The 12,588-nt window shown below is 37.9% G+C and overlaps 1 protein-coding gene across 8 annotated transcripts in view; it reads left to right on the forward strand.

The window, feature by feature from the left end:
* tbc1d22a (TBC1 domain family, member 22a) overlaps positions 1 to 12,588 on the forward strand; it is a 453,849-nt gene that overhangs the window by 398,404 nt on the left and 42,857 nt on the right. For 6 of the 8 annotated variants that reach the window (XM_041202622.1, XM_041202626.1, XM_041202624.1 and 3 more), the window contains one exon: positions 2,220 to 3,530. The exons of the other annotated variants lie outside the window; for them this stretch is intronic. In XM_041202622.1, the coding sequence (XP_041058556.1) occupies positions 2,220 to 2,348 (129 nt within the window). In that variant the 3' untranslated portion in view covers positions 2,349 to 3,530. Of the gene's footprint in view, positions 1 to 2,219; positions 3,531 to 12,588 lie in introns of those variants that run through there. 8 annotated transcript variants of the gene reach the window in all.

Raw genomic sequence — 12,588 nt, forward strand, 5'->3', positions numbered from 1 at the left:
TAGAAGACCTTCAATCTATTTAGCCTACTTTTACCTTGTTTTGACACTCTTAACTTTAAAAAGTGCTTCCTAGTCCTGGAATCCTGTGCCTGATGGAATAAATTTTCTGAATTCTAATCTCCCTACCTGTGAAACCTTAAAGATCTGTATCAAAACTTCCCTCATCCTCTTTTTTAGAGGTTAAACATCCGAGGAAGATAATTTCTCCTCGTAACTCAAGCCTCAAGTTCTGAAATAATTCATGTAGCCCTCCTCTGGACTTCCTCCAATGGTTCTACATCTTCCCTTTGGTACAGGTATGACAACTAAACCCAGTACTCGAGATGTGGCCTCACCAGCTTCTTCACCACCTGTGACTACTGAATTTCTCTCCTGTGTCTTGTTTCTGCACTGTCAACATTTAATATGAAATTTTCACTCTTACCTGAAGGCATCACTGTACAATATTCCCTCTTAAGCATTGTAGAAAAATTATAAACAACATTGGTCCTGACAATGACTGGTAACTGTTCCTCTCTGCCACCTTTTCCTGCCCCACCAACCTCCCCCTGTCTACCTTTCAGCCACGCGTCAATTTTACGTAACACTTTGTGATCTGTCATGACTACCACCTTGTGCGTCAGTCTGTTAAGTGGGACAGTGGCCGATGTCTGCTTGAAATCTAGATAATGTCCATGGCCTCATTCTTGTCCAGCAGAACCTAGCCTTCTAAAAGAAATCTATTAACTTGTCATGCACCTTCTGAACCCATGCAGCTTTGCTCTAATCACACCTCAACTTTGCAGATGATCATATAAGCTTTCCCTCACCAGTATTATAAGAAAGATGTAGAGACACTGGGGAAGATGCAAAAAAATTATGAGGATACTGGGCTGGAAGGTTACCCTATCCAAAAAGATTGAACAGGCTGTAGGTTTTGGAAAAGATAAGGCTTAGGGAGTCACCTGACACAGGTCTTCAAGATTACAAAAGGATTTGTCAAGGTAGAGAAGATATTTCCAATTGTGCAGGGGGTCCAAAACAATGACAGAAGATTGTCATCAATAAATTTAATTGAGAACTCAAATGAAACTTCTTCACCCAAAGACTGCTTAGAATATGAAGCTCACTACTACAGGGAGTAGTTGAGGCAAATAGCATAGATGCATTCAAGGGAAAGATAGATAATATGAGAAAGAACGGAATAGAAGGTTATGCTGAAAGGATTAAATGAAAAGGGTGGGAATGGATTCAAGCTTAAATACTGTCATGGGTCAGATAGCCTCTTTCTGTGCTATGTAATTCTATATAATAAGAGTATTTGAGTGAATTCGATTGAAATTTTAATTAGAACTCTCAGAAATGCTCATTGCTGTGAACTGCTGATAGTCTAACTTGTTATAGGGATGTCCCAACTGACCATTTGTCTAACTCGTATCCAAAGCAAATATACTGCATAGAAATACTTCTCATTTAAGTTAGCATTGAAAATATTGGGTGGTGCAATTTGCTGACCAGTAATTGTTTATCAAGACTTCCCAATGGAGGTGAGGATCAACACATTGATGTAGCAGCCTCCAAGGGCCCAATGGCCTAGTGATGTCATTATTTCTTATCATGGCAAAGCTGGGACAATCATATTTGTTGTTGCTCAATTTTATATTTGACTGGGTAGAGTATGGTCATGTTTGGTTTTGTCACCAGATGCAAAATTTGAAGGGTCATGCTTTTCAACATCTTAATGTGGACTTAAATTAAAGTTCCTGATCAAGAATATTACTTATGGGGAAATTAAAACATTGAATTTTATTGGTATTTTATTATTATTCTGTAAATAAATATATCACATGTTTGCTGAAGGTTAAAATCAAGCTAACACAACAATATGAACAGTTTTAGTTTACAAAATAAACACCTAAATTTTCATTTATGCTTTTCATAAGATATTATAATTCTGAAAGATTTTCAGATTTTGACTATCTCCTAAATGTTTGGTTCTACAAAGAACATTGCTGTGGATGTAGTTTTCTTGTTTCTAAATATTTGTTTTATTATTCTGATTATACATTTGTTTCATTTTGCACCCACTCATGATTTTGAACTAAACAGTGCCAGTTGTTCATCTTCGTTTCTAAGATTTTCCAAATCAGTTCTGGTACCCCTCTTTCTGAATTTCAGAAAGAGGGAAGATTTTCACAGTTCTTGCCTCTATTATTTATTATGTTTTTCTCCTGTTGCAGGGACTGATGATTCTTCTACAGAATTTACCCACAATGCATTGGGGAAACGAGGAGATCAGCGTTCTTCTGGCAGAGGCTTATAGACTGAAATATGCATTTGCGGATGCACCAAATCACTACAAACGATGAACCCAAATAAGAAAAGAAAAATCTAGATGTGAAAGCCCTCATTTTTCATCTGTATCTCAGTTTTTTGCGACAACTTTAAAGTAACCCCGTTCATTTGGACTTGGCATGTTATACTTAATATAATAATTGAGTTATTTTGCCGATTTGGAAACAAAAAGCAAAAATTAATTTAATGTAAATTTGTCACAGTGATTATACCAAATTACAGGCACAATTTTAAGTAAACTGCAAGTTGTGCCATTGGGTAAAATGATGGTGAAGGGATGGATAAGATCCTTTGCTAAGGAATAAAGTATTTTGGATATAATGGTATCTGAGGCTTTCTGAGTATCCTTCTGAGAATTGGCTTTATTTTTATCTGCCATTTCTTATTTTTATTCAGTGCTTTGGAGCACTGTGTTCACTCAAGATTCTGCCTAAACACAAGCCATAGCAAATATAATTGTGCCACATAATGTCGGCAATTGAAAAAGCCTTTTGGGTTTTCAAAATTCTAGGAAAAGCTCCCAATTAGGAAGTAATGTCATCTGCACTCTTCCAAATAGCTGTCCTTTCTGGATCCAAATAAGTTAACTTGAGCATTATGATTATAAAATCACTGTTGATTTCTTATAGCCGTTTACAGAGTTGAAATAGTGCCTGACGTCAAATGACATGTACCCCTAAGTGAACTATTTATGATCTCTCTATTAAAGTCTGCTATCACTAAATATCTGAAATGTTTGTCTTCAAATGAAATACTGTTTTATGATCAATTATGTCTTTTTTTCATGTATAGACTGGCTTAAGATCGAAAGTTAATTGGTTTTCCAACAGTTTGTTTCTTTCCAGATACAGTGGTTCCCAGTCACTCTACCATACTCTAATATACCAAAGATTCTACGATAGCACTTATTGTCTGTGGCTGTCACACGTACAGGAGTTCTAACACCACAATCTTTGTCACACCGTGATTTTATTTTGTTCTCTTCTCCCCCCACCCCCGGGACCATTTCAGAGAGACTTACAGATCTGCTTTGTGCTAAAGCAATTGTCATATATAACAGATACTTACAGATTGCAGTGAAACATTTGTATTTCAGTTTAGAAATTGTGCAGTGCAGAGCCTATTTATGTATATGCTACTTACATTATTGTAAATAGAAATGTGATCTGCAACTGAAATAAACTACAGGATAAGAACTGTTCTGTTTAAAAATAGTGGATTAATCTGCAAATGAATTGATTTGCTTTCGACGTAAGTTGCTTAAACTCCTTTTTGGACAAAAAATGCTGCCAGAAATTTTGTGGAAAACTTCAAACCAATTAACAAATATTGGAATTAGATGTCCGCCAAAATAACAGATACTAGAGCCAAATGTCCTCACTATGTTTGCACTTTAGAGGCATATAAATGACACTGGATTTTTTCTGACAGGAATGTTGGATACAAGCAGTTTCCAAGTTCCGAGCCTTCCCATGATCCACCCAGTGAAAAAAAATAAATGACTATGATTTGATTGCAGTTGCAGTGAAATTTTACTTGAGGGTGTTTTTTTCTGAATCTTATGTTGCGTTTGTGAAATAGAAAGACCCTTTGATTATAGTTGAAGCCTCCCACTCCAAAGCCGCTTTCAAATTGATTGCAAATGTGAACAAAATATCTTTATTCAACAAATCAGCTAATTTTCACCCAACTTCTTGACATATTCCCTATGCATCTACCACTATTTAATGCTTTATAGAGGTGGCTATATGTCTTTAGTAACTATTATTTTGAGGTAATTGCTGGCATCTGAAATATGTTTGAATATCTTGCAGTCTTATAAAGTGCTCAGCCTAAAATAGCAACAAGAATGATATATTTAAAATGCTGAGCAAGCACAAAGCAGGACTTAAAGACAATTTCCCCATTATTGTTTTTAATCAACAAAAAATTGTTTTATTTTTAAATTAAAACATGTTTGCTGGAAGGTTGTGCTAAGATGATTTTCTTTATTGTCATGCAGTGAAAATAAGCAATAAAGATTTCCATTTCAAGAATAGAACATGGGAATATTTACCCACTAGGAACCTTCAAACTGTCTGAAATATAAATACTAATTAAGACTCTCAATTGGCAGCACAATGTCATGCATAGAAGCTGAGAATGATTGAGAAATGCATTTCCAGAACCAAGCTTTTTCTCAGCCAATTCAAAGAAAGAATTCTATAATAGCTGATAGAGTTACGTCATATAAGTTTAATAATGACATGACCAATTGTTAAGAGATTTGTGTTCCCCTTCCTCAGATATAGGGAACTCTTGTAAAGTCTTCCTTTTGGCTTCATGATTGCTATGGGACTTGGTAGTAGTGCGCAATCCTTTTCAGCAACTTTATATTCAAAGCATTTCAAATGGGTGTTTATTGCGATAGCATTTTTTTTTATAGTCTTTCAGATTCAGCAGTTGGGAATAGTAAGAGCATCAGATGTGATTCAGGTTAGCCTGTGAATGATTCTAGTTTATGCCTACTGAAGTACAAATACTGTACAGATAAAAATACACCTGGTGCAATAAAAGCAATTGTCAAATGTAACATTTTGCAGTGTATGAGTGGAATTCTAAAGCACAAAACAGCAAACACGTAATCCTTCCAAAATTGAATGTACAAAATAGCAAACATACAGAGCTCCCAAATCTTTTGACAGGGCCAATCTTTATTTTGAAAGGAAAGAATTGTTCAAAGAAATATTTATACGCCAAGTGTATAAAAGCATATTCCTGATCTATATTTAACTATAAAACTTCACTGCAAACTTTATAGCTATGTTTTATAAAATAAAATTGTTCTTTGTGCACCAAGTAAATATTACGAGATATATATTTTTGTATTAATAGAGACAGTTCAGAAGCTAAGTCAGTGATATGAATTCAATCCTTTTAGCAGAATAAGAAAGGCATTTAATTTGTGGAAAACTTATTCTTATTTACTGGAGTTCAGATTCAGTTTATAGCGATGTCTACCCAATATGGAAAATTTAAAAAAAAACTCCTCTGTGTAATTTGTTAAAGTGCAGGTTGTTACATGGGCACTTTACATTCGTGGACAACATCAACTGAATCATTCATTTAGGTTTATCAAGGATCTGCCGCAAGACAGCTGACATAATGCTTCTGGCATTTCAGTACCAGGTGCTGGTGTTTCATCTAAACACCTATATAACCATTGATTTGTTTAAGGTAATGTTTTGGAATGCAGTGAATGTTGTACAACCCACCAGGATCTGTGTCTGTCCACTTCTGGTCACTTGTGTGTCCTCAATGTTGATCACACCACCATTGACGACCATGCCTCCAGCTGCCTGGGCCCCGAGGTTCTGGAATTTCCTCCCTAAATCTCTCTGGCTCACCTCCCTAAAGATGGTTCTTAATTCCTACCTCTATAGCCAGGCTTATGGTTCTGAAATCTCATGTGGCTCAGTATCAAATTTTGTTTGATATGGCTTTTATAGAGCACCTTAGGACATTTTATTATGCTAAAGGTGCTGCATAAATGCAAGTTGTTAATATCTAACATTCTGACTGTTAGCCCAATGAAATAGATATCACCCGTATATCGTAAAAATGTAATACTAAACAACAACAACTTCTATCTGTATAGTGTTATTAACAATTTAAGGAGATATTAGAGCACAAATGTGCAGGAGACGGAGCAGGGAGAGAGTACAGTTTGCCTGGGAGGAGCCCAGATGACTGAAGAAATGCTGCGTGCTCTAAGTAGCCGGCCAACAAGTTTCCGTACAATAGCTGAAAGCATGGAAGAATCCTGTTACAACTTGTCAGAGCTTTGCACAAAGCCTGGAATACCATTTTGTCTGATATGGAGCAAGTGATCAGTTCCATAAACACGACCGAGGAGCCCACTATAATTGAGCCTCTGGTGACAGCTCTTTCTGCTTCCATTTTAGTTCTGGTGGCAAAAATTGTGGGGGCTTCCACTTTTCTGCAGAATCGTAGATGTGTGGAAGGACTTCTCAAGATCCAGAATTGCTCAAGATTGCCCACAATGGCTTTCTGTAGTGTCTTCAATTGAAGCTCAGCAGTCTTCCACTCCCAAGCTGTAACCACTTGGGATACAACCACTTACGAGCACAAGGATAGATGATCAAACATACACGACCGACAATAGAAAGTTGCACAAGCGTGATTCTTAGTTATTCAACTTAACTTTTGTTCAAATCTGAAGTGAGTTGTTGAAGTAAAGTTTCTGTTTTCTGTATTTTAGGGTTGTTCATATTTGTCAGTTGAGGGCAAGACCCATGAGGCAGTTGAATGGTGGGAGAAAAGATGACAATGATAATTTGAGGGATAGTTGGTGTATTGGGGATGGGAGGGATGGTTCAGCTGAGTACCCTAAGTTCATTTACTCTCTGACAGCTTGGGATTGATGATATTCTTTTTTCTAAGATTCTATCTTCTCATCCTACTCCACTTCCTGGTGAAGGTAAAGCGGTTTCTTCATGTGGCGAAGTTATACAGCATGAAACATAAATTCAGACGTGTGCTGCAGGGCTTTTCAAGAAAATATCACATTGGATGTGATCTTGTTTGGTTAGAATAACAAAAACGGAAATAAATGTTGCAATCAGCAGAAACTTAACATCTAAGGGCAATTGCTTAATATGAATGCTATATGGTGGAGAATCAGGACAATATTTTGATAAAATCCAACATTATAATAATTCAACTGAATTTGTATTGCTGCATATGTGAAAAAATTGAGGTTTTGCATCTTGCATACCTGTGATCCTGCATCATTTGTTATGTCACTGAAAAAGTTCCATCTGGATCTTGCTCCTTTATATATCTGTTTGCAGTTGCATGATCACAGTACATTATAAATTACAAACTAATTTTAAACAAAATGTAACAAATTGCAGCAATTAATTTCAATCGTGTTCTGTAAGAGTATAATTTACAGTTATTGCCTCAGCCTGCACACTATGCAGTAAATCTAAACAACCTTAATCTTGAGTTTTCTGAACAAAATTAGTATTCACAACAATCTAAATTGTTGCACATTGAATCCATTATGGCGTTCTTGGCTTGCCAAAAAGTATCACATAATGGATCCAATATGTCTATATGAACACTGCCATTTTCTCAAAAATGATATGGATCATGTGCTTATTTCTTAAAAATCTATTCATCAACAACCAAGAGCTAAATAATTCCACTGGTATGGCATGTGGGCAGCGCCCCATGAAGCGGCTGGCATTTAGACTTCCGAACCCACTGCCCAAAGATGCCGAATAGGGTGTCAATTGAGACAATGAAGAGCTCTGGGCAGGTTCTGGGCCGCAGGCTGAGAGTATCCCACCTAATCAGAGCAGTTGGGTGGGAAATCTGGCATTAGAGCTCGAGATCGAGATCACGGCCTATAACTTAAAGGGTTACTTTGGCTCTTTAGCAGCGTAATGCAGAAATGGACTTCTCTTCATGAGGTCTCAGGTCCTTGAATCATGAATTTAAGTCCGTACGCATCTACTTCTTCCACGAAGCACTTCCAACAGCTAAAGAACACCGAACAGCCAAGCTTAAACTCTGCCCTCACACAACCCACCATTACAGCCTACCTGATGAAAAAATGGGAAATACAGCTGGTGTAAACTCCACTCTGAATTTATTCCATTCTGCACTTATTATGGCAGCCAATTGCCTTTTTAATGAGCACATCTAGCCTATTACCTTCAATTTCCATAGCGTGGGCAGGCTTCTGATTTTGAGACCCTCCTGACAACCATATTCCCCCAGATTGGCGTGATAACGCTGGGAATGCGTCCCAACATCTTCATGCCCGATAATACATTGGAGCATGCGCATTTTGCTACTGTTTTCAGAGCATATTTTACAGGCCCAAGACTATTGAGGAAATGTCAGTCAGAGTTCTCACTCCCGATGGCATTCCAGGGACCACTACTGAAAAGTTCACATGTATGGATGTCACCAAGGCATACTGTGAAGTGCCTTGGGATATTTTACTACCTTAATGGCATTATATAAATGCATGTTGATTTGTTGAGACCTGTGATGGCCTTGACTATGATTTTCTCCACAGTTCAAAACTCTCCCAAGCAGTTATTGAGGCTCACACTTGGAAAAGTGCCCCAATTCTTGGCACTAATTTTCATGAGTACACAGTTTACCAAAAAATAACATGGAAATAATGACTGTGACCTAACTGGTAACAACTCTTTCTAGTTTATCAAAGACATTGTCAGCAGTTAACAACTGTAACAGCAAGTAACTACGGTGTAAGATCCATCTGTTCAGATTACTGCAGGAAGCCTACTAACAGCCTCTTGGTAATTAATATTGCAGCTATAAAACCTCAAAATATCCTCTCGGCTTGAGCATTTTAGGACAAAGGCATAGTCTATTTAGCTATTTGCTTTCAGTGAAGCTCCTTTGCCTCAGCTGAAGCTTTATTTACTAGAACTACAGCCTTCAATATTCAATTTAGGGTTCCTCCAGCAGAGAAAATTCAGTTCTCAGTATACATACTACAGATAATATTGAATTATCTTGCTTTATTATCTTTTAATTCATTTTCTAGAGTTTGAATTCAATTAATCTTTTCCTTGCTCACATTTTCTACCATTTGTTTCTCCATTCCCTGCCTCCTGAATGTGTTAACTCCTCGCAGTGGTATCCTGTCCCCGTGATCATTATTTTAATCTGGGGTCTGATGGTGTTTGTGACACTGCAACCAAACCTGGTACTGTGTTCCATAGATATATACTTCTAATAAGGGTCACTGGATAGTGAGTAGAAGTGGGAATCTGGACTAATTTTTTCCTCCCTAAATGAATGTGGTAAATGAACATTTATTATCCTGCAGCACATTTTCAGGAATCCCTCAGAAATGTATTTGGCCCCATTATGTTTCCTGTCTTTGTCAATGTCATTGCAATTAATGACCACCATTTTGTTAATTCTCCTTGTGTGAAACAAACTCACCACCTGTGTCACAGTTATATCTTTGGTGTTTGCTTATGATACAGCTCAATTTCATGGGGCATGAGGTACATTCAAACATAAATCGAGTGCAGGCATAAACTATCAAGACAAGTTCGTGGCTAAATTTTAGATGACGTCTCTTTCCACAGCTAGTGAAGATTTTATGCATTAAGCTACATGAAATGGTGCCACGCAAAATTCTTCAGATACTTTGGTGTTCACAGCAGTCCCCAGTGTCAATTTTGTGAAACACTTGAGTTTGTTACAATTGCCCGTTATATTCTGTTGCTATGACACCAACTTGAAAAGGGAGATGATGTCAAGTGAAACATTAAAATGAGTGGATATTGATAGTTCAGTATACTTTAGAAGCTCTACGTAATGGGAGTGATGATTTTCAAATTCAATGCTAATTTAAAATATTTGTTTTCCCTACAGTTTCATGCCTTCGCTGATCTCTCAATTGCCGGCAATGACACTGTTTAACAAACTCATCTGGCTTTAAGATTAAATTTACATTTATACAAGCTGAAGCTGTTAAGGGTGGGACTAGTGGATCATCTTAGCACCACTGTAAAGGTCCTGAACCACCTTTTATAATGCTCTATATTTCAGGAACTGGAAGTGAAGATATTGATTTAAGATTTATTAGTAACTAACACATATACAGCCCCTAGTTCTGGTCTCCCCATAATTGTAAACATCTTCTCTATGCCTACCCTATCAAATCCTTTGATAATCTTAAAGACCCCTATCATGTTACCCTTCAAGGGGAAAATAAATGTAGAGGGTAAGTATCACACTGATGTTGGGAGAATGAATAAGAGTTCTGATCTCCATTGCTCGCAATGACATCATGGAGTGAAGAAGTACAACTGTGCATGCACCACATTGGCAGCAAACACAGCCTTATGTAAATGAGGAACAATGGTGGTCCCAGTATCTATCCGTGTGAACATCACTTTCCACCTTCTGTCAGTCTACCTTTCATCCCTGCTCTATCTTTCTGTTTTGTGACCAGCTTGTTATCCATTCTGTCACTTGTCCTCTGACTCCACATGTTCTGACATTAGTCATGAGTATTATGTGGAACCTTATCGAAGGCCTTTTGAAAATCATAACTCATTGCATTAAAAAAAATTCTCTCCAATTCACCACTATATTTTTGTCAAGTATCTTGACAAGTTCTTTATCTTGTTCAAGGCTGGTATTTGTTGTGATTTCTTCATATTCTTGAATGCTATAGGCAACACATTTTTAAATATTTAATGACATGATTAAGTCTTAATTACTGCCAAACAACCTCTCTGACACTGAAAATTATCTTGAAAAAGTTTGGAGTCACATCAAGATTTAAATTCTGATGAAGTGTCATCCGGACTCAAAACGTTAACTGTGTTCCTCTCCGCAGGTGCTGTCAGACATGCTGAGTTTTTCCAGCTATTTTTGTTTTTGTTTCAGATTTCCAGCATCCACAGTATTTTGCTTTTATCAAGATTTAAATTGCTCTTTGGAACTTTTTTAAAGTTTATTTTTACCTTTTCTTTATGGCTCTTTAATCCCTATCTCTTCCCTTCTCTTTCCCATCTTTCCTTCTTTGTGTTTTCTGCGCCTGATTTGACATTGAATGTCGTTAAGAGAATACTTATTTCTTAGTGGACAAGCCCGAATGTTTTCTGACTCATTTAGTTTGTACATATCAGGTAAATACAGCAACTTCAGTATGTTCAGTTGCAAGCCTCTCCGTAAGATACTATTATAAGGCAGGTTCTAGAGGAGCTGGGATTCTTGCACAGAAACTTGCACATTTTCATGTTTAATTGAGTTATTTGTGGTCACTGGAAGTTGCTGTCTGATTTATACATTAATGACAGTGAGCACTTGTTAATCTCACAATTACTTTTGCCATAAAATATGGCTCATAAACTTTAAAGATGGCAAAAAAATTGAAGTAATCTAACCAGTGCACATTAACATCCAAAGGACACTTCCTGGTTCACCACTGTTCATTAACAATTTTTCACTCTGGGTCAGGAAATCTATGGTGCCTTGCCCGGTTCATGTTGAAGGCAATGTGAATTTTTGCTGATTGATTGACAGGAACCACCTGCAGTAGCGTATTAAAAACCATGGGCAAGTGCAAGTGTAAGGCTGACCACTAATCCAGCCCTTACTGTAGCTACCAATGCTATGCAGCAGTAGGCTATGGTTTTCACCTGTAGTTTTCTGTAAGGTTTGCCTAGTAGGTATCAAAATCAAGTGTGGCTGTTAAATGCTTGATAGTGGCCAGAAAGAATTTTGGCTGCATTCCTGGTACAGGGATGGCATGTTCAATGGATAAAGAGGGGTATTGTTATGTCTTATGCTTCCCAGAATTCAAAATAATCACACTTTTAGACTCGATATGCTAGAGCATCATCAAGGACAGCATCTTTGGCTTGGCGAGTGGGAGCAGGGCCCGCTCACTGAGGCGTAAAATGACACACGGTGACGTCAGGCATGCGTCCCAGCATCACCGCACGTCAATCAGATTTTCAGGGAGCGCATCTGAGTTGGCTGTGCGCCGCCTAACTGTCAAAGGCCTATTATGGCCAGTTAACTAGCAATTGAAACAATTAGCTGAGCTGCCTGTCCAACCTTAAGGTTGGTGGGCAGGCAAAGAGCCCAGGCGGCCTTTATATTTTTCATGAAACCTCATCCACGGGCGGGTTGAGGTTTCATGAAGGTTTTGAAAATCTTGTAAATTGTTTAAATAAAATTAATAGACATGTCCCAGCTCATGTGACAGTTTCACATGAAGGGAACATGTCTTAAAAAATATTTTTTCCTTTATTAAATCTTTTTGAACTTAAACTAATCTCCCTGAGACAGCTCTGTGCCTCAGATTCTACACTGTTTCGCATTCATGCGTGGAAATGTGTAGGCCCCGACTCTCCCTCCTGCCCCCTGCCCGCGCAGGGAGCACTCAGCGCTTCCGGGTGCGCATCACCTTAATTGGCCTGCCTAAGTACAATGGCGGCGATCGGCTGCACGCACGCCCATGCCCATGCCCACTCCCATCCAACCCCCCTGACAGGGGAGAAAATTCTCCTCCAAGCATATTTCTTATAGCTCTGCATGTGGCTGGTGGACTGATACATTGCTGCTTAGCACCTGACTGCAGTGCAACAGTAAATGTGGCACCCTGGATTTGTATTCTCATAACAATTAGTTCCTATTTGCAAAAAATAAAACAATATTCTTTCTTTAAAAAAAATC

This window comes from Carcharodon carcharias, chromosome 13, assembly GCF_017639515.1.
Source record: "Carcharodon carcharias isolate sCarCar2 chromosome 13, sCarCar2.pri, whole genome shotgun sequence".
NCBI classification, from domain to species: Eukaryota; Metazoa; Chordata; class Chondrichthyes; order Lamniformes; family Lamnidae; genus Carcharodon; species Carcharodon carcharias.